Here is a 23,109-nt window from a genome sequence, read left to right on the forward strand (position 1 = left end):
TCTTTTCTTTTCTTTTCTTTTCTTCTCCCTTTATCCCATTTTCCTTCCTCTTCCCACATAAGCAAAAGCCCGCCTAAACTGGCGTGACAAAATAGAATGAAGTAAAAAGAAGAGAGAGTACCGCAGTAGGAGAGCGGCTCAAAAGAGCAGATCAAAAAGAAATAGCTCTCTTAGAATTAAAAGGCGGTGTAAGCTGATTTCTCTTTTGCAGGCAACCACTTGAAGCGCTTCATCGTGGGAAATCCAAAGTGAGTAATATAAATGGTTTTACATAAATGAGAAAGCAGTTGCCGAAAAAGAAAATCAAATAATTAGCTAATGCGGCGCTACTTTTTTCAAGTCCATTGTTTATCAATAATAAATTCGAAAAAAAAAGAAATTTAAAATTGAAATGAAAAATGCTCATGAATAAAATTACCCTTGTCCCCAATATTCGTTTTTCTAAAATTCTCATAGTTCTCATCATTAAAAATTAAAATACACATCCCTATCTACCCTTCCTACCCATAATACCCTGCCGAGCGTAAATATTTCTTTTTTTTAAATACCAAAGAAACTTTACATTTTTACATATCTGTTGCGATAATATCTACATGAACGCCATAGTCTAAAAATTTGTTTAACAATTTAAATCTAGATGTTTGAAATTTGTAACTTGGGGTAATCATTTAGGATAAGTTGTCTAAACCTGTTCCAAGTAAAATTTTATCAGTTTTTAAGTTTATTCGATGTTAGAAATTAAATTTTATAATGTTTAAATCCGAGTAAATCTCTCTAGGGGGGCCATGCGTCGTCGGAGGGTGTATGACATGTAAAATGTAGCATACTTGTAGGGATCACCGGTTATGTCAAATGGTTAGTGGTGGTCAAGGTAGGGTGGGCGTCGACAGCTTAACAGCTGCTGTCGTACGAGTGTGCTATGTCCTTGTTTGTCCTTAGTCCTGTCGTCCGTTAGTCCTTTATTGTTTTTTTTGTGGAGATCAATTCAAAAGCACGCGATATAAATAAGAGTGTGATACGAGACGAGCAAGCAGTCGCAATGCTAAATATTCCCCTTCTTTACTCCACCGAGAATTGGTAGCTGGAACCAGCGCGTGCATGATCGCCAGACTGCAATTTACCATCTGCTCGGGGAAGCTATACTCGTAGTTCGCTACAATTTCCTGAAGAGCAAAAGGGTCTACTGATTCGTTGAAAGGTTTGTAGAGGGAAGCATTTTCGATCTTATAAAGTATATATAAGTTAACAAGTAACAGCGGTAAGAGCTGTGTGTGGCGGCGAACGACACACTAAGGCTTACTTCGGATGCTGGTCGGTGGCCTTGATCTGTGCGAGATAGGGTAATCGTAAGTTCCCTCTTTTTGTATTAATCACTTCTAAACTGACAGCCGAAGAATAAAGGCCCATCATCGTAATCGAGTCTTTTATTTAAAATAAGCACTGTGAATATCAAGTCAGAGCTACGACCCTGCTACCGGCTTATTCCAGTTGGTCACTTGAGCTATAGTCACCGTTCGTGGCCACCACCTGGTCCCGATCCGCACTCTGTGTGGTACAGAGCTACAGAAGCGACAACGAGGTGACTGTGCTGGGGGCAGCAACGTGCCGCGGTATGCAGTAATCCCGTGAGCAGCGACGTGGCACGGGGACACCTCCTGGAGCAAACGGCGCAGGTGGAGGATCTTGCGCGCAACTACCTTGCCGCATACATCTTTAAACAAGAGAGAACGCTATAGTCGAGTTCCCCGACTATCTGATACCCGTTACTCAGCTGGTGGAAGTGCGAAGGAGAGTCTTAAACACTGACAGTTTTTGGCAATTAGTGGGCGTTAGGGTGGGCGTGGCAAAAAGTTTTTTTGCAAATCGATAGAAATTTACAAGACTAATACAAAAATGAAAAAATATCAAAACATTTTTCAAAAGTGTGGGCGTGGCAGCTTTGGGCGGTTTGTGGGCGTTAGAGTGGGCGTGGCAAAAAGTTTTTGGCAAATCGATAGAAATTTAAAAGACCAATATAAAAATGAAAAAATATCAAAACATTTTTCAAAAGTGTGGGCGTGGCAGCTTTGGGCGGTTTGTGGGCGTTAGAGTGGGCGTGGCAAAAAGTTTTTTTTGCAAATCGATAGAAATTTAGAAGATCAATACAAAAATTAAAAAATATTAAAACATTTTTCAAAAGTGTGGGCGTGGCAGTTTTAGGCGGTTTGTGGGCGTTAGAGTGGGCGTGGCAACATGAATCGACAAACTTGCGCTGCTTCTATGTCTTGGGAGTCTGTATGCTTAATCTCAACTTTCTAGCTTTTGTAGTTCCTGAGATCTCGACGTTCATACGGACAGACAGACGGACGGACAGACGGACATGGCCAGATCGACTCGGCTATTGATCCTGATCAAGAATATATATACTTTATATGGTTGGAAACGCTTCCTTCTGCCTGTTACATACTTTTCAACGAATCTAGTATACCCTTTTACTCTACGAGTAACGGGTATAATCATATCTTATATCCTTGCTCACTAGCCAAGTCGTCTGTCCGTCCCTATGAACGTCTATGAAAGCTTGAGGGTTAAGCTTAAGCATACAGATTTTTGAATACTAAACGCAGCACGTATCAGACAGTTGCCACGCGCAGACTTTTTAAAAATTCGGCGTTGCGTCGTCTGGTTGTAACCACAGCTCCAGGAAATCGTGGTTGTTTAATTCAGAATGAAAAATTTAATAATCATGGCTTTATACGATCGGCATTAACTGCAAAGTTTCGGCCATCATCGTTTTTAAAGAAGTAATTACCAATGATTTTACCAGCCCATAAAGTGCACGAAACAGTCAGTTTTTCTGGACATGTAATTGAGGTTTACCTTTACTCTAAATGGAAGTTATCAATAATTCGATGTGGTCGACTATAAAATGGACGTAGTGCGCGATACGTATTCCGTACAGAACCATTATTTTCGAAATAATATTCTACTATTTGCAAGCGCTGTCAGCTGTTAAATCGGTTACCATCTTGAAAATCAAAAAAAAAAAAACTTTAATAAACACTTTTACTTTACGAGTAACATGTATAATGTGGAAATTAAGTAATGTCTGTTTGCCGCAACATAGCGTTACCGCTGTGCGGTAATAGGTAATATTGGAAACTATTGACAAACTTAAGAAACGGGTTGGCATTAAATTCTCATTTTTTAGCTTTCACATTGAAAATAACATAAAATCTTTCATGAAGTTTATCCACGTAGAGTTCCAAGAACATCGGTATTACGTTAGGTTCATGAGAACTGTGATTCCTCTAGAGCCCACTTAATAAACCTTAAAGAGCAAAAACCCAAATTCCTTCATAAGTAATTGTTTCGGGGTCCGCTGCGCGTATGGAATTAAGCCCTACACTGCACTGTGGTCCAGAATTCGTTTTTTTTTGTCATTAAGTCAAAATTTTTATGTCAATATATCGTCCTTTATCAATTATTTTCTAAAAGAAAATTGATCATATAAATCAAAAACAATATTGACCGAAATCTTCACTAAAGCCTTTTATGAGCCTTTAAAAGTGCAGTGTTAAACCGCTGATTGAGAGAAGGCAATTCTCGCCAAATTATTTGCTAACTTTTGCACGGGGTTAAACTGTTAATACGCATCCATAAATTAAAGTAAAATATGGAAAATAAAACCCAAGGTATGTTGTTTTTAAAGTATGTAGTTAATATATTTGTAGTTGTACTGTTTTTGTGTTGTGTAACATCCATTCGTGGAGTATAACTAATTTTCTGACAATTTCTGACAAAAGTTAAAAAGGTCATTTTGTACCTTTAACTATTGTCTTTGACGGTAAAGTATTATCTTTTGCCCATTTTTGCTCGTTTTCTAAGAAGCGACCTCCACATTTGGAGGCATAACAGTCGGCAAATAAGTTTTGTTTCAGATTACGTTTATTTCGCAATCTACAAAAATATTCTGGGTTCGAAAAAGACAGAAGAGATTGGCAAAAAAATAGTCAATTTTGAATTATTCATTAAAAGAAAACTGCTTGAATGTAACAGACAACTAGACCGATTTATTTCCAAACATACTTAGTGGATGGCGTCTAAGATAACAATTCTTGCTAGTGATTTTAAAAACTCCAAGACACCACAGAATATGCGACGCCGAAACTTATCGTATCAAAATGCAGGAACAAGATTAAAAAGAAAACTGGCATCCAATCTGGCAAGTGAAAGTGATCACGACACCACGACACCTTTTGATTCATGCAGCAACGGTTTCTGCTAAAAAAAAATACAAAAGGGACGTTGCCTTTGTTTTAAAGAAACTTTAAAAATACCAGAATTTCCAAGGGAATCGAGGATGCAAATTCAATGGGAAAAACGAACTCCTCTTTCACCAGATGAATCTCTAGCTTATCTCCTGGAAAACACGTTGAAAAAGAAAGAGAGAGAAAAAACTCGCCACTTCCGAAGGTGATTTCATAAAACAATATATGTACACGTATACACATTTATTATATTTAAAAAAAAACCATAACATTTCGTTGACTCCTGAGTCATACCAGTAGTTAATATGGGAGGGAATAGAGTAGAAGACCTTAACCCAAAGTGCGCCATATGTGAATGAGTGAGATCAATTAGACATCTGTGGTTAGTGAGCTCACTCGGCTCATTTCCTCTGTGTGCAATTGTCTTGGAGTGCGATTAGTCCACTTTTATTTCAGAGCCAGGGCGCCACACGTCGGATTAATTTTATGTGGCCCAAGGAGAAGCGTCTCCAGGACATCAGGACATCTTCGTCCTCGCTTCAATTAGATGGCTGGAATGGAAGTGGAAGCGGAATGGCAGGACCTCGTCGAGTCCTTTGGCATTTGCCATTGGCTGGCTGCAATTGTTAAAATCGAATTAAGCCACGGTGTCGCATACTTTTGATCTCCCCCGTCAGCCAATGAAGTGTTGCACTGCTCCACGAAATGTCCTTTACATTGTCCTTGCGGAGCAAATGTAGGTATTTCCACCAGCCACCAACTCCCCCGTGGACTATTTCAATTTCGGTTTGCTTGGCGCAAATGAAATTAAACGAAGCACCCTGCGATACTCTCATAGCATGGCGTTCATTATTTTTTCGTTTTGGTGGCGGCTTTTGCTTGGCGCTTGTTTTTATTTGTATTTGTATTTTCCAAATGATGGCCGGCTTTGGCTCGCTCGTGTGTTCAATTAAAAAATGGTCACCATTAATTGCAAACCAATTTGCAGTCCGGTCACTTCCTTGCTGTCGTCTCAAGTGTTCGCCACTGGACTTTGCCGATTTTCCCGCTTTTCCTGCTTTTCCTGCTGCCACTTTGATGAGCAGCAGTCCATGTTGACATTTTTTGCATATTAATTGAAGACAAGGCCTCGTCTTTCAGTGCCCTTTTCCCCTTCCCCTTTCCGCTTTCCCCTGGCCAGTAACCTCGTCCACCCTTGGCTTAATTTGCGGTAAGTTCATTAAGTAATAAAACATAAATTTCAGTTTTTTGTTCTCAACACCCCGTCGTCATCAAGTTCTTGATACTTTTCCCATTTTTTCGCTGCTCTTTTCATTTTTTCTTTTTTTTTTTGTTTAATGCTTTGCATATTTCTTTAATGAATTAATTCTGTTTTGGTTTCGCTTTGGGTTTCGGTTCTGTTGATTCACCGTTCACTGGACTTTGATAAAAAAAAAGAAGGCGCAAAGTCGCCGCGCAAATATACATACATAAATGAGGGGCAAGGGGGTAGCATATTTTGTATAATTTATGCGAAAAACATTAGGGAAAACGGAGGAACGCGTTTGTCGAGTGTTAATTATGCTCTGGCTGGCTGCAAAACTTTCCTATCAATTTTTGAGAATACAAATTTGAGAGCGCAAAAACATGTTTTGCATATGAAAACGGAGATATATAAATTTGAAGAAAAACAGGGAAAATGTTGCGCTTTGCCAGTCGTTTTCCTCGGCGGCTAATTGCATTCTCCTGGGGATTCCCCTATAAAACTTGAAAAATCGCGCGCATCGCATTGCAATTGCTGCGGCACACTCGCAGAATTTACTAGTGAGTTGCCTAACTGCATGATAAGTAAGGTAATAATAAAGGTTTAACCGTTTTTTTTACCACATACCTTATCATGGGTTTGCAGTGGGTTCTCAATTTGATAATTGCACTTGTGTATTTAAGTTGCCCTTGGCCATTTCTCGACAATTTCTAGCAGTGCAGCTTGGGGATGGGTTGGCTTGGGGGTGTCAGGTTGTCAATCGCCGGTCGCACGGACTCCAAATTTTGTGTGCAAACTATTTGTGATTTAACAACGAAATGTTTAAAGTCTGAAGCTTAATTTTTAGATTTTATGCAAAAAAATCGAATTCTGGACCATAGTGCAGTGGCAACATCTGTGGAAAATAACGTGTTTCACTTTTCTTTTTGGCAAAGCTTCGTGGTGATCTAATTTATCACGCTGTTGAAAAATGTAGTGCCGTTTTTTTTTTTTTTTTTTAGCGTGCGTGTATATCAATTTAAATTTGTCCAAGTGGAAAATAATTTTATGTTTCGTTAAGATCGACTTGTGTAGAGGTTAAAAGTATATCTTAATGATGTTCGGTCGGGTCAAGTGGGTGCGTTTTCCGCAGGCGTCAGGCCAGGTGGTTGTCTAGTCTTCTTGCGTATCTCTCGCTGTGACTATAGATATCGTCTACCACGGATCCCGATTTTCTTGTGAATGATGGAGTTCTCATGGAAGGGATGGGCGTTGGAGACCATTCTCAAGCAACTGTTTTGGAAGCGCTGGATATTTATTCGGTGTGAAACGTTTGCAGTACCCCACAGGTGGATTCCGTAAGTCCAGATCGCCTTAAGATTGTTCTTGTAGACGAGCAGTTTGTGTTTCTCTCGCAGTTTGGATTTCTTCCCAATGAGCCAGTGCAGTTGTTTGAGGCGTATGTTGGCCTGGATGCGCTTTTTGTTGGGGAGCGGGCCCCATGTGAGCCTTCGGTCCAGGGTTAGCCCTAGGTATATGGCGGTGCTGGTGGCTGGGATGGTGCTCGGGTATTCCATGGGAGCGCCTGAAAACAAACGGGTGATCAGAGATCAGTCCAGTCTCGTTCAGTACTGGCAACATTCTGGGCAAAAATACACTATCGTGTATTTTATACACTATACACTATCGTGTATTTTATACACTATACACTATCGTGTATTTTTGAGGGGATCGTCAACAGACTATTCGGTCTATATGATGCGATATTGGCTTCAGGCTTTCCAGGTTTGAGGATGAGTATCACTTCTGCACGTTTCCATGGCTTCGGAAAATACCCTAGTCTGAAGGAACTGTTGGAGATGTCAGCCCACAACTGGGAACAGCGGAGGGGCAGCATTTTCAGGGATGCGGCATCCATGCGATCCAGGCCTGGCGACTTGCTGGTTTTTAGGAAGGCGATCTCCTGCGTAACCTCTTTTGGGGCTCTATTGGCAGGCTAGGAAGACTTAGACTGTCTAGGAACCTGGTGGTGGCCGCACGCTTTTCACCAGTGCATCTGTCGAAAGGGGTAAATGCAATCTGAAGGTGGTCTGCAAAAGCTTCTGCTTTTTCGGCTTCAGAACGGCACCAGGAACTTTCCACTTTGTGCACCTGTTAAGGCTTCTCCTTCTGAAGTGACTCGTTAAATGCCACAGGTTGTGCTGCGGATCTCCAGGTTCCAGCCCCTCAAGAAATCTGTTGAAAGAGTCCTGCCGTAGGGTACACAGCCTGTTCTTGATTTCCTTGGTGGCTCGATTGAGTGCTGCTTTGTCCCTTGGGTTGCGCGAGGAGAACCAGATTCTTCTGAGGCACCGTTTTTCCGCCACGAAGGCCGCGATATCTGAAGACCAAAGGCTCTTTCGGGTGTTCTCGGGGTAGTTGGAGCAGGAGTACTGGCAAATTCGGCAGCGTTGTGCATCTCCTTGGTGAGTGTCTTGATCGCCGCATCAATGTTGCTTGGAGGGGAAAGAGGGGGATCTGGGATCAGGGATGACAGCATCCAGAATTTGAACTTCGGGGCGTCTGTATGTTTCCCAGTTAGTATTCTGTTCATCTCCTTTTTGAGGACAGGGATGTTAGGGGCATTTTTTTTGAGCTGTTATCAGATAGCAGCTTGTTGTAGTTGGAGCATGCTCATCTGATGTGCCCTATGCCTTTGGAGATGGCGAAGTCCAGCAGGTTAGGCAGCAAGGAAGGGTTTGTAGGCCAGTGGGTTGCTTCATCAGTAGAGTGGCAATTCAGTCTTTCGTTCTGTGGAGCGTTCTGCCTCTGGGGTTGATGGAACGGGACCCTCACCAGGAGTGTTTAGCGTTGTAATCATAGGCTGCTAAAAAGCGAGATCCAAGGGACTCAAAGATATCCTTTAGGTGAGTCTTGGCGATCGAGTGTCTGGGGGGCAAGTAGACCGCTCCAATGGTGATTTCTCTCTGTAAGCTGGTGATTCTGGCCAAAGCGCACTGGACCCATTACTCCTGAAAGGCTGGTAGTTCTGTGTACTGGATGCCACTCCTGATAATCATCCCTGCTCCTCCGCGCGCTCTGCCAGATAGATGGTTTGCAAGGATAAGGTCGTAAATGCTTATGTTTAAATGGGATCTGGGACAAAAGTGAGATTCGGATACTAGGAGTACATCTATGGCGTCTGTTTTAATGAGGTTTTCCACCTCGGCTCTGCTCCTCTGCAGGAATGTTAACATTCCAAAGGACTATGTTCAGTCTTATTTCCATGATTTGGAGTTGAGGATGGAGGCAACCAGCTGCGTCATCTGCGAGAACTTTTTCTCCATCATCCTTTTAAACATGCCTTCGGAACGGACAAACATTGGTTCTCTGTTTCTGGGTTGCGGAGTTTTGGTGTGGTTTTACCGGTTTTTTTGGGGTTCATTTGCTGTGGCACTTGGGTTGACATGAGTGCATCTCTGTTACTCATACCATTGCAGATATTTGGCATCTGAATAGTGGAGGGCTTGGTGCTAGACGTAGCCGGTCTGGGTTTGGGGGCTTGCCGTGCCTTTGCCTTTTTGTAAGCAGGGCACTCTCTAAAAAAAGGCAGGGTGGTCAGCTTGGCAGTAAAGGCAGCATGCTTTCTCGTCTTTCTTTTTGGTGCATGTCCTGGAGCCAGCGATGTTCAAGAAGACAATAGCGCTGGGTTTGTCCGAAACCTCCGTGTCTGAGGCATTGCGGCACATCGTTGAACTTGAGAGGAGGCTCAATTGTGACGACCGACGTGCAAAGTCTCCTTATTTTATATACCTCCTTGTTGTTGCTTGCTGGTTCAAGGGTGGCGAAGAAGATCCCAAGTGGTTCCTTAGTTCTTCTACCTTCTATAGGATTGTGAAGATCTCTGACCTCATGCCAAAGTTTCTCGAGTTCGTCTAGAATTTCTGTGCGATCTACGGTGTGATGTAATCCCTTGATATCGATATCTTTTGGCTTGGGTTGAAAAGTGCGATGCCGTTTGTTCTGAGCCACAAGCTGTTCAGTGTATGACATCTTGTCTGGCATCATTACACGCACGTTGTTGTTCCTTTCCGTTTTGTACGAAAAATCATTCCTGGTAGCCACAAGAGTCGTAATCACATTGGGATGAAGATCGGAGGTGGCTTGAAGGTCCTCGGGGTAGGTTTGGGTTTGTCCGGGGTTTTCTCGGTTGCAGCAGATCCAGGTTCTGAGGTCTAGTGGATCGAGGGGGAGGAGGAGCGGGGCACCGTTGGTCGGTATACCAATCACAGCACGTGGCTGCTACTTTGTTATTACGCGGTAATAAAAGCCGAATATATTTTGTAGAATTTATTTATGATGACGTTAAAAGCAGTCAGTACGTTTGTAGTGCCGGTGCATCCAAAGTACTGACTGGTCCAATTCTGCTGGAATTTTGCTGGATGTACCTACTGGTAACTCTTTACAAGCGCGGTATTTTCGAATTCAAAATCTTGACTTTTGGTTCGCTTATCTAAGTGTTTAATATTAAAGAAACACAAGAATTAATAAAGATTACGTAATAGATACACATATATGATAGGTAACCACAAATGTTCATAATGCCTGGATAATTTTTAAAAATTCTCCACTCTAGTAGAATTTACCGGAAAAGATTGGTGTCGGATCTCGAAGCCGCCAGCAGTTTCCATTTTTATTATTTTTATTTATTGCCAACTTGTGCGATAATCTTTCGTTATCTATGCAGAGAGCATCCACACAAGAACATCCAAGCTCCCACCTTCAGCACTCTCTGTCTCTCTCTTGTATTTACTCGCATGCGCTTTACGCTAAGCGTTCTGCAATTAAGTTGCTCATTATCACTTACGAATTTCGTTCAAGCCAGCAAAAATCATATCGCTTTCAAGATATCCAATAAAAAAGCTTATTAGGTCATAATTTTGGTGACCCGGACCTGTCTATCCATATTATTATTATGATCTGTCCATAAATAATACATAGTGCATAGCACACACACAGGAAGCTTAAAATTTCATAATATCACTGATATTGTTGAGTGCTTTGTCGAACAACAATATTTGTCTGCCATATTCAGAAAAAGTTTAAGGCAATAATATAGGAAATTCCGTTGGTTTCGCAGGATCGTGCGCGTGTATGGCATAAAACAGGGTGATATTCTTTAAGCGCAAGGCGACTGCAATTTATAACAGAGTGGAATGCTTTGCGGATTCCTTGTCAGGCTCCACATTAACTTCGTTTGACGGTTACGTTATGTATGTAAGGTTGGAGCTAAACGATGAGCTACACCGAACATTTAAAAAATTTCTCAACTATCTAGAAGTACTTAATTTAGACGAAATTGAATGTAATTGGCGTAATACATTTGATGATTCTTTCTTAACGCTTAAATCCTCAGTTCGGAAGGAGATTTAAAAGCACACCTCGCAAATGCACTTCCACTCAACCTCTGCTCACAACATTTCATCGTGTGACTGTAGCCATCAGCAGTGTAAAGACGCTGCATATAATGATGCTGGATGCATCATCGTCGAAGTACTTGTCCAAAAGCCAGGCCAAATGAAACGAGCCGTTGGGGGACCTAGCCTTGGGAAATTCAATTCCAGCGTGGGAATCCATGGCACCATTTCTCGAGATTTGGGATTTGGGCAACCACGAGGAATCGTACATTTAGTTCAGCCTTTCTCGGCAAAAATCCTGTTTTCTCTGATGCTTCTGCATAGTCAATTTATTATTGTCAGTGTTTTAGGAACCTGAACCCAGAAAATCGATTTCAAGAAGCAAATAGACTCACTCTTTGTTTAAATCCCCTTAACCTGGAAAACTTAGATTCGTCTGCATCACACGAAAGATCACAGCTTACTGTCTTCTCTGATTCATTTAACAATGCCATTGAACCTTCTGCATTGCCTGGAACGTCTGCAGCACTTACACAGGATCTTAAAATGATGTTGCTTTTCTAGCCCCCGTGCTAGTAAAAACCAACCAGAAACCTTTAATTCTTGCCGTGACCTTCTCGGCTCAGAACTGAACTGCACCTTATAACATCTCAATTCGTAAATCAGCTTCAACTTAAGAAGACAAAGTCATCCGCTGGCTTATCAGTAAATATTTCAATGCAACCTCGATCGTGTAAATACTCGACAGACATCACTGCTCTTATTGCCTAAAATATTACGCTTAAATGTAAGAATCGTCTTTCGTGGCTGTTTCACCCAATAAGGAAGCCGAAGGACCGTCGCCTCGTTAACTGATTTTCCACCTATGAAGTTAACAGAGAAGCCGTTGTTGGAATTTTTTCAGAGTCTTGCTTGGAAAATCTCCGTACACTTAGGGATTAGTACAGCCATTTAGCTCACTAACCCTTCATGACTCCGACGTGATTTGTACACAAACAATACCAAGTGCAAATCATACTGCTAAGTGAGTTGTTTAAAACCCAAAATTGAATTAAGTAGCTGTTGCTGCTAAGTGAGTTGGCTAAGCAACAAACTAAGCCATTTTTAGAACAGTTTAAATGCAGTGAAAGTTTTACTTGATGATTACGCATGATTGCATAAACAGAAGAAGTTATATTTGCGCGAGTGACCGCCTCAGCGTTCACCCTCGGCGGTCCCCCGCCAAAGGCGCCTTGACAACCAGAGTCTAGAGGGCACCAAGAAAAACTTCGTTCCGACCCACTCGAACGCTGAGACATAGTATCAACAAACATCCGAAACGCTGCATCGGCGACCACTTGAAACGCTGAGTTTTTGTATCGGTAAGCACTTTAGGTGCTGAATCAATACAAATATCGGGCCACCCAGAACCTCTTGACGACACAGAATCGCATCCGCTCCACTTCCACTTTTCTGCCGATCAGCACATTAGAACAAGCACAAATGTATCAAACCAAATTGTAAAAAATGAGAAAAGAAATATAAAGATTCATTCAGATTTTTAATCTCAACTACAGCGGACGTTTTAATTTTGGGAAACACCACCAACATTCCTTCAATACTCCACTCTCACATGGCCAAGCAACGGACGTCTTATGTTCTTTGCGCTAATTATGCCGATAAAACCGAACTTAGGAAACCATTCGCTCACTGGTTTCTACTTGACCAACATTACAGCTGTTATTGCCTCCAATATTTCTGAATTTTTGACCATCTTTAACATTAAGATTTGAAATCTTTAACATTGAGCTGGAACATACCTCAAATTCTTAAGCTCGTGGACCCAGATTTAGCGAATAGATTTATTGATTGGTAACAATCACACTGTTGCCGGGATTACCCCTAAATTAAAAGACCATTATTTATCGTCTGACCTGTTTGTTCCATCTAATCTCTTTGTAGCTTTATAGCTTATTGGCAATCCAAACATGGATGACAATACTGGAACTTCGTTTAAGTGGCTTACTCATAAAACTACCGAACACTAAAGGAATAATATACCCATCTAGTTTTCTTGCCCTCCTTTTTTTCCCCTTCAATGGCCAAGTAGGACTTCTTCGTTCAATGGCCGTCACCCAATCGTCGTATCGAGGGTCCACCCATTATGACTCACGCTCATTAATGCAATCTTTATACTAGTCGGACTCTTCCTCGTATAATTCGATCTCATTTTTGGCACATGAGGAGAAAACCCGGGAACAAGTAATACAGGTGTTTCTAATGATACCTCATTTATCCGCACATTATGGTGGAACTATAAAAGGAGCGTCCCGACGGATTTCTTGCATTTGAAGCCACAGGCAAAAGTCTGTGTGGACAATTTTTCTAAAACAATAAGGCGCAATAAAGCTCTTATGAGAGCTTTCATTTTCATTTGGTTAGCAACTAAGGCGATATCTTTGGAGGTGCTTAGGAATCTCCCTGCTGTTGCCTTCTTGCATTCTTGAATGTGTTGTAAAAATGCCAACTTTGCCCACAAATGGATGTCGAGCATGACACACTCGCGGACTCTAGTTACGGCAGAACACGACGACAATGGAAAACTCAGAAAGGCACAAAAAATTTTGGAATCGCCAAGTCAAGACCGCCAAAATTTAAATGCAGCCAAAAAAGTACAAGACGAAGGGCAATTAATCAACGTTTAAAACACAGCAACACAAGATCTTGAAGTATTTGGGATGTCTTTGGTTGACGTTATCTTCATCCAAATGAGGTACATTGCGCTCATGATGAACAGGGCTATGACTATTTCCGTAGAGAAGGATACCAAATTTTCGTCTGACAAGTTGGATAGTTTCTTTATGTTCTCCACGCTAAAATCGTGCACGTACTCCAATGATAAATCATAGCCAGTGGTAGCAATGCGTGGTAAGACGGCTGGCATCGCCATTAGGTATATTGATGAATAGCTAGTATCGGTCAGCGATCATTACCATTTTGTTGTCAAATTGGATGAAGAATCAAACGGTACTGCTGCACTACCAACAAAACAATAAAAATACCGATGCAGAAAAAAAAAAAGCCTCCCCCAATTTACATCAGCCAGAAGACCACTGGCGGTCTGGTAAATTCTCTGATTGGCCTTATTGGAAAAGATACACATATAATCAAACGATAACAGAAGACAACAACGGAAAGGTCACAAACTGCCTTAATGTTAACAAGCGTGAACCAGAAAAATGGAAGATGTAGGAAAATTTCAGGGAACCTTTTGGTTCTTGCCGAAGTAAAAACCGTTCCCTTAAAATTTCGTCAGTAAGATGGTACCGTTCCGTGAGTTTCACTATCTTCTCGTTGGCCCTAAAATATCCGCACGCAACGGGCTTCCCTTTAGTAATCGAGGGGTGCAGCTATTTTTTTCAATCTTGGTAAGTCCCTTTCTTGGCAGACCGTTGTATTGCCAATAGATAAACAATACGTTTCCAAGTTACCCATTGTCAGCTTCTTGTATTTAAGAACGACTTGCTTTCTATCGGATATTGTTGGGTAAATCCACATCAGTCGGTACTTTCTGTCTGCTACTTTAGGCATCGCCAGGATATACAGAGGGGCGGTCCCGTTTGTTAGTATTGTTGGCTTAGAGCATTCAACTGACAATTTTCTGATAGAATCGTATTGACTTTATTATGATTCAATAAATTCGTATTTATGACGACAGATGGCATCCAATATCGTTGACTTGGTCGTTGTTTTCCGAATAAAGATGACATCCCAATCAGATTTGTCCGTCGATCCCGCAATCCATTTCCTAGCCGATCCTAGCCGAAGAAGAGACTTCAACACTTACAGTTTTTGGTGCCTTTTGGACGTTTTGTTTTTAGTGTTTGGGTGTAAGCTCGTGAAAAGTTTTTGATACATTTCCCTCGTTAAAGCTTCTTTGCATTTGAAAGATTGATGACTAATTTTTCTGATGATTGAAGGGTAATGCCCCTGTGCTTTATGGAAGGGGTTCATATTGCAGTTAGCGCTCGGGATGCCCCCGGCCTCCACCTGCCGTGATTTATAGTTCTGTAGCTTTGCCCGGATATATTTGGATCGTTTTTCAATGCAAGGGTGCCCCACGACACCGGGGAACTTCCTCCGCAATTTGGTTCGCACAGTAATTTAATTTTAGTTCGGGTTTAAGAGTGGTCCGGTCGTGGTCCACATGTAATTATAAGCGAATTCAGAACGCCTTATGTACGTCCGTAGCCTTACGAGCAAGCAGTAGTCTATAGGCATCGCCATTAAACCCCCTAATAAATGCATTTAATGTCAATTCAATTGGTCTATGGATAAAAGTGTTTTTCACTGCTGCGGAAATTTAATGCTTCTAATACGACTTATTATAAGGGAGACATGGTTTTTAACTTTCAAGTAGAAATACTCAAGTGGTTGATTCCCTTGATTCATTTGTGTGAGTTCACATTCCAACGTGCCTACATCTCGTTTATCGGAATAGTGCAACCGAAGAACCCGCATGCCTTCGAACATTTCTATATTTTAATACTTTATCAACAAGAAAGAAAGTGGTTTTTAAAGAAAACTTTTTATTTAGGATAACAAATGATGCTAGAGAAGATGAAATGGAAGAAAATATGGGCCAGGTAAACACTATGATAGGCAACCTCCGCAACATGGCATTGGATATGGGTTCTGAGCTGGAAAATCAAAATCGTCAAATTGATAGAATTAACAGGAAGGTAAGTTCACATTTATTAAAAACATATGTAACGAGCAGGTTGTTGGCCAGGATTAGCTTAAGCAAAACCCTATAGTGTAATCGATAGCTAAGTAGTATAATGATCGAGATCGATAGAAGACTAAGAAGAGGAGATTCAAAAGGCACGCGTAAGGAAGCGCACGAAAAGTTTTTGTAGAAGCGAATCTCATTTAGTGTCTGTTACCCTCTACGCCAATAAAAACACTCCACCATTTGGAAAACCAGCCATCCTGTCATTTTTACAGTTCAGAAATGGGGTAACTTGAGTTGGTAGTGTGTAAGAGGCAGTAACAATGCGAGACACGGTAAAAGCAGAGGCAGCAGAAGAATCGTCGGCGTGGAAAGTTTGTAATGGGATAGGTGTTCCCAAAAGTCTAGAGGACAATAAATTACAAATTACGGATAAGGCATCCTTTTCTACGTGGCTGATGGATTCGGCACCAACAGGAAGATGAAATTGACATAGATGATTTTATCAACCGTAATCCTGGAGACCAAGCTGCGATCAGCCATAGACAAGCGTCGGTAAAGGAAATCGCAAACACCTTACCAGACTATGACCCCGGAGATGACAATTCGATCTCAGTCAATCAATTCATCGATCGTGTCAACAAAGTGGTAGATGCGTATCATTGGGATGAAAATTTTTACTTCTGGCCATATACACAAAGCTTAAGGGTCCCTCCAAAATGTGGCTCGATTCTTCGCAGATATTACACACCAAATGGAACAGTTTTGCAGCGGCAATCCGAGAAGAATTCGGATCAGAGCCGGACGAGACAGAAATTCACTTGAACATGGCAAATGCAACCAGACGATCGAAGGAAACCGTAAAGGAGTATTGTTTCCGTATGTCAGCACTTGAAGTTCGATTTTAGCTTAGTGAAGCAGCAGTCATCCGATATGTTAGAGCGGGTCTACAGCACAGAGAGTTGCAAAACAGTATTGCAGCCATTTTGCGACGCTACCGAGGCATACTTTATAAATCGAGGGAGGACGAATACAAATAAGAAAGAGTTCTTACCCCAATTCAGTACTTTTGAGGTAAAGCTGCTACTTCATGCCCAAATGAGAGGAGAAAGACGCGTTGCTCCAAATGCAATAAGTTTTATGCCACCGATCTGATTTGCCAAGCCGCACAGGTGATGCGTTTGGGTGCATCCAATCAGGACAAGCTGTTCACTCGTTGAATCTACATCAACGAGAAAGGCTATAGCGCTTTCTTTGATACTGGAAACAAAGCCAGTATTATTCACAAATCCATTGCAGACGAGATAGGCGCAGATCGACAGGAGTGCTTCATGAAAATTGTGGGTATATGTGGACGTTCACGTATCCTTACCGAAGCTTTGGTATTAAATATCGAAATTGCTGGAAAAATGGTGACAGCCAAATTTTACATCGCCGAAGACAATATGTTGCAGGAGGACTTGTTGTTGGGACAAGATGTCATCACATGCGCTGAATTTTTGTGGAAATTCGATCCAACCGAGATTGAACTCAAGATAGCAGCTCATCAGCCGGTAACACGTTCAACCGAGAATATTTTTAAAAACCTTCTTGTTAATTTTCAGAAAGAAGAAGAACCAATCAAAGTATGCAGCTTGCTCGAGAAGTTTGCAAACGTTTTTTTCACAGGTTTGGAAGGCATAGGCAAAACAAACGTCGTCCAGGCAAAAATTGATGTTGAAGGTGGCCAAGTTGTCTCTCAAGCGCCATACCGAGTCTCCGAGCCGTAGAAGGAAGTTGTCGCCAAGATGGTCGACGAACTATTAGAGCGTCAGAGTACGCCAGCCTGGTGGTGCTCATCAAGAAGCCGTATGGTAGTGACCGTCTTTGCATCGATTACCGCCACCTGAACAAGCTGATCAGAAAGGAAAATTTTCCCTTACCGAATATTGAAGAAAGGTTGCAGGTAGCGAAGCGTTTCGCATATATTTCGTCACTAGACCTGAATAGCGGATACTATCAGATCGAAATGGATCCAGAGAGTAGGAAGTTCACTGCATTCATCACAACGGATGGACTTTTTGAGTATAAACGTCTTCCGTTTGGGCTAAAGAACGCACCGGCTGCATTCAACAGACTTATGGCAGAGTTACAGAATCGTGTGAAGAAAGGCGACGTGATTCATTACATGGACGATATCCGCAGCCAAACTTTTGATGAAATGTACGAAAAACTAGAGAGAGTTTTACAAGTATTACGAGACTGCGGATTGACGTTAAATCTAGGCAAGTGTGAGTTGTATAAGCAGTCAATCACATTTTTAGGTTATCAAATACACCCTGATGCAATCAGACCCTGAGAAGTCATAACGGTTGCAGACTTCGAAAAGCCAAACAATATCACCGAAGTGCGACAGTTTTTAGGTCTCACGGGATACTTCCGGAAATTCGTACCTTGATATGCAATAATATCAGAGCCATTGCGAACTGGGAGCAGCCACAAGACGATGCTTTTGAGAAATTGAAGATATCCCCACGTCGAAGCCTGTTGTAACTAGCAACCGCATAGATGCTGAACATGAAGTACATATTAGGATTGGATTAGCCGGAGTTCTAATGCATAAAGATGACGATCAACTAAAGCCCATCGCATATTATTCCCGATCCACGTCCAAGCCAGAGAAAACCTACCACAGTTACGAGCTAGAAGCCTTAGCCGTCGTCGAGTCATTGGAACGATTTAAATACTACATTTATGGAAAAATGGTAAAGGTTATAACTGATTGCAACGCTTTAAAAACATCCATAGAAAATCAAGAGCTGATACGGCAAATTGCAAGATGGTGATTGCGAATACAAGAGTTTGACATCGATATTATTCACAGGAACTCAGATGTGCCACGTTGACGCGTTAAGTAGAGCGCCAGTTGAAGAATCGCATGAGATGGAGACAGCATCCCTAAAGATCTCAAACATAATCATAATCATAATCATAGATGAAGCTGACTGGTTATTCGCAATACAACTACAAGACGAGAAAATCCGGAAAATAGTTGCTGATATGAAAGCCGAGAAGCAATCTGAAAATGACGAGTATGTAATCGAGCAAGATCGCCTGTATTTGGGAAACATGACGGCAAAATGCTTTTGGTTGTGCCGAAGCAGTTGAGATTCCATATCGTCCACGAATGCCACGACAAAGCCGGACACATGAGCACAGATAAAACCATCAGTCGGATTTTGAATCTGTTTTGGTTTCCCCGAATGCGTAATTTTGTAAAAAGCTATATCAAGTCCTGTCTCGGGTGCACAATGTATAAAATACCAGGTGGACGCCAGGAAGGTCAGTACCACTACGATGACATCAAGCCGATTCCATTTTCCACCGTTCACATGAATCACCTGGAACCGTGTCCGAAAATTTCAAAGCGAAATGAAAATATTTTTTTCCTTGTCGACGCTTTCACCAAGTTCACCATAGTTAGAGCAGTAAAAAGTACAGCAACAAAACACGTCCTAGATGCCCTACAAGAAGACACCAGCTACGTTGAAATGCCAGATAGAATTGTTACCGTTCGAGGTACCGCATTCACGTCCAAAGATTTTGAGAAATATTGCAAGTCGAACAATGTGAAGCATATACTCAACGCTGTGAGAACACCAAGAGCCAACGGTCATGCAGAAAGGACAAATCGAATTATTATGTAAATGCTTTTGCCTTCAAATGAAAACGAGAAACGATGGGACGAAATGCTGCGATCAATCCATTGGAGCATTAATACCATGGTAAATAGCACTACTAAATGTTCCCCATTCCAGCTTCTATATGGTTATGAGCCCCGAGATGTCCTTTAAAAAACGCTGACGAGCGTGATCCAAAATCAAGACCAAGGCATGATGACTGATGCCGAGTTAGAGAAGCTCCGAGCTGACGCTGCGACCATTGTTAATGATCAGAGCAGTTGCCAAGAAGAGATACGACGCCACCCATTCAAAGCCAACTGTCTATAGCCCTGGAGACATTATTTTGGTTGAGAACGAGCCGTTTACCACAGGCACGTCACGCAAAGATACAAAGGTCCATTTATTGTATCGAAAGTGCTGCCCAACGACCGATATCATGTTGAAGATCTGCCACATGCCCAACATAGGCAGAGACATTATAAGTCAGTGTATTCATCAGACAAGATGAAACGCTGGTGCGAAATTCCCCCCGATGAGCCAGATGAAGACGACGAAGAGAAAGACGACACCAATTAATAATCACGCGAGGACGCCGTGATCGTCAGGAGAGGCCGAATGTAACGAGCAGGTTGTTGGCCAGAATTAGTTTAAGCAAAACCCTATAGTGTAATCGATAGCTAAGTAGTATGATGATCGGGATCGATAGAAGACTAAGAAGAGGCGATTAAAAAGGCACGCATAAGGAAGCGAACGAAAAGTTTTTGTAGAAGCGAATCTCATTTAGTGACTGTTACCCTCTACGCCAATAAAAACATCCATCCTGTCATTTTACACATATATTTTATTTTAAGCATTTAAGGATGCGGAACTTTCAATACTTATCTGCCAGCCTAGAATTTATAATTTTTTACACAACCTCAAAAAACTAATACATTTTAAATTTATTTTTAAGAGAGGTTTTAATGCACATATACGCTTATTCGTTTATATTTATTTGTGGTGTACTTAAGTCTTATAAAATTCTTAGGGTTCGCGTACAAAGCTAAGTGTAGTATTGTTTTATTGTTGTTGTTTAAATACATAAATGATTATGTTTATGATCTCTCATACAAACGTAAAATGGTCCTTGTGGTTCTAATAGCTGACCCAAAAGGCAATCGCATGTGGCGCATTTGAAATGCATTGCAAACTGTGCCCTAATGACTCAAACAAACAAGTTAAAAACAAGAGAGAACGCTATAGTCGAGTTCCCCGACTATCTGATACCCGTTACTCAGCTAGTGGAAGGGAGAAGGAGAGTCTTAAACACAATTTTTGGCGGTTTGTAGGCGTTATAGTGGGCGTGGCAGAAAGTTTTTTGGCAAATCGATAGAAATTTACAAGACCAATATAAAAATGAAAAAATATCAAAACATTTTTCAAAAGTGTGGGCGTAGCAGCTTTGGGCGGTTTGAGGGCGTTAGAGTGGGCGTGGCAAAAAGTTTTTTGATAAATCGATAGAAAATTACAAGACTAATACAAAAATGAAAAAATATCAAAACATTTTTTAAAAGTGTGGGCGTGGCAGTTTTGGGCGGTTTGTGGGCGTTAGAGTGGGCGTGGCAACATGAATCGACAAACTTGCGCTGCTTCTATGTCTCTGGAGTCTTTATGCTTAATCTCAACTTTCTAGCTTTTGTAGTTCCTGAGATCTCGACGTTCATACGGACGGACAGACGGACGGACAGACGGACAGACGGACGGACAGACGGACATGGCCAGATCGACTCGGCTATTGATCCTGATCAAAAATATATATACTTTATATGGTCGGAAACGCTTCCTTCTGCCTGTTACATACTTTTCAACGAATCTAGTATACCCTTTTACTCTACGAGTAACGGGTATAAATATACATTGATTAGTTTAAATAAAGGAGGGGTTACATAAAGCAATTCAATGTTAATTAGATTATAACTAAAATTAAAGCAATCAATATCTGCGTTGCTGCTTTCGTTGATTGTTGTTCATCTTTCGTTTAACATATGCAATTTGCATGCATTGATCTAATTGTTGTTGATGTTGTTCTTGTGATGAAGCCCATAATGCAGCCAGCTTTCCACTTGCCCAACATGTGATCCTTGGTGAGTTTCATGATGGCACAGAACCACTTACAGAACTGGTTCCACGTAATGTACTCAGATCGCTCCTCACGTTGGAGTTTCTCGTATAGGAAATATAGGTTATCAATAGTCAAAGAACGCCCTGTGCAAGATCCGAAATTGATGTTTAATGCGACTCACGGCTGAGCCCAGGTAACGCGGTCGGTTATTATGAAGGGATCGCGCACAATCTCCGCAATCGCATTGTCTCAAGTAATGGGGGACTGGGGCTCCTTGTTGCCGTGCTCAGTCACAACCACTGCCCAACAACAATCGTTTACTGTTGTGGTGGTGTAGAAGAACAGGGCGAACGTCTCGTCCATAACGCTGCATGTTTCGGAAGCTGGCGGAGAAACCATGGTTGTTTTGCTGGTACTCCATGGTGCTAATAAAGGCGTTTTGAATCTTGCCCAATGATTGACCGGAGAGGCTACTACTTCTCAAGCAGATGTGTGAGCTCTGGCTCTTCGGTGCCCAGAAGTACGGGCATCAGCTACTTGACGGCAGCCAACATGTGTGCGATAAAGGTCTCAAAGCAGAGCTGGATGTCATCCAAGGAGCGCTCATTTAAAGGAGCTCCATTTCCAGCTTTCGCTTGTTGGTGGCGCCAGTTCTTGAGCTCGTGTATGACCATCTCGTGCAGCGACTCGTAGTACATTAAGCTGCGACGCATTGTGAGCACGATGGCCGATTTTTCATCGATTAGACTTCTGTATCTTTGTTGAACTTTAGGGCCATGCGCTCCAACTGGTCGGTAGTGTTGGGCGTTATTTGCTCGGACATTATCCTGTCTTCGATCCAGAGTGCCAAGCAGAGTGCCTCGAGCAGACCCTTTTCCTCGTAGTAAGCTGCCGTACGCTGCTCGCAGTCGACATGGCTGGAGTTGCGGTTCCACAAGCTGATGCTCTTGCTCTACCCGATGGATATGATGATGGTATAGTGATTTTGGATGCTAAGCTGTGACAGCTGAATGTGTATTGTGATCAGTGCAACGGTTGGGGTTCATATGCTCGGATTCAGTTTTTTAGTTTCTGTTATGGGACTTTTTGAGCTGGCAATTGGGCCGATCTATGTCCTGCTGGCTTCCATAGGCAAATGAGTCTGAGACGTCCATAAAATGCACTTGCATACATGCGAACTAGATCGTGTTTTTCTGACTGGGCCGACCAAGAGCTATATCGAATTCACAAGTTAAGTCTTTGCCGAAAAACGAAGAAGTGACAATTGGGGGGACAGACAGCCGAATGCTGCGCCCAAGCTTAATGTAGGTAGATAACAAAGAGAAGAAGGAATGAGCGCCGTACAGATAAATTCGTGCGATATTAGCGGTTTGAACTATGGGCATCGCAACTGCTACTACTGACTACTTCGGCTTATAATATTAGGAGTATAATATTAGTCTACTGCACATTTTTGGTGGCAGCATGACCCATCAGTGGGCGTTAAAAATGGCTTGGCCAAAATTTTTTTTGCAAAACTTATAATAAAATGAAAATATATCAAAATATTTTTTACAAGTGAGGGTGATGCTGTTTTCGTTGGTGTGTAAGCGTAAGAGTAAGCGTGGCAAAGTTCTAAAACGAAATTTTCTGACGAATTTTCATATGGACGGGCAAATGGACAGCCAGAAGGACATAGTCAGAGCGACTTGGCTATTGATCCAGACTAAGAATATATAGGGTATTTTTTAGGAGGTTTATGTTTTTTGAAAAAGAAAATGCACAGGT

The 23,109-nt window shown here is 41.8% G+C and overlaps 1 protein-coding gene across 5 annotated transcripts in view; it reads left to right on the forward strand.

Moving 5' to 3' along the window:
* LOC120447785 (synaptosomal-associated protein 25) overlaps positions 1-23,109 on the forward strand; it is a 237,543-nt gene that overhangs the window by 179,761 nt on the left and 34,673 nt on the right. For 4 of the 5 annotated variants that reach the window (XM_039629339.1, XM_039629340.2, XM_039629341.2 and 1 more), the window contains exon 7: positions 15,445-15,589. The exons of the other annotated variant lie outside the window; for it this stretch is intronic. In XM_039629339.1, the coding sequence (XP_039485273.1) occupies positions 15,445-15,589 (145 nt within the window). The remainder of the gene's footprint in view (positions 1-15,444; positions 15,590-23,109) is intronic. 5 annotated transcript variants of the gene reach the window in all.

The sequence above is a fragment of the Drosophila santomea genome, chromosome 3L (assembly GCF_016746245.2).
Source record: "Drosophila santomea strain STO CAGO 1482 chromosome 3L, Prin_Dsan_1.1, whole genome shotgun sequence".
In the NCBI taxonomy this organism is placed as follows: domain Eukaryota; kingdom Metazoa; phylum Arthropoda; class Insecta; order Diptera; family Drosophilidae; genus Drosophila; species Drosophila santomea.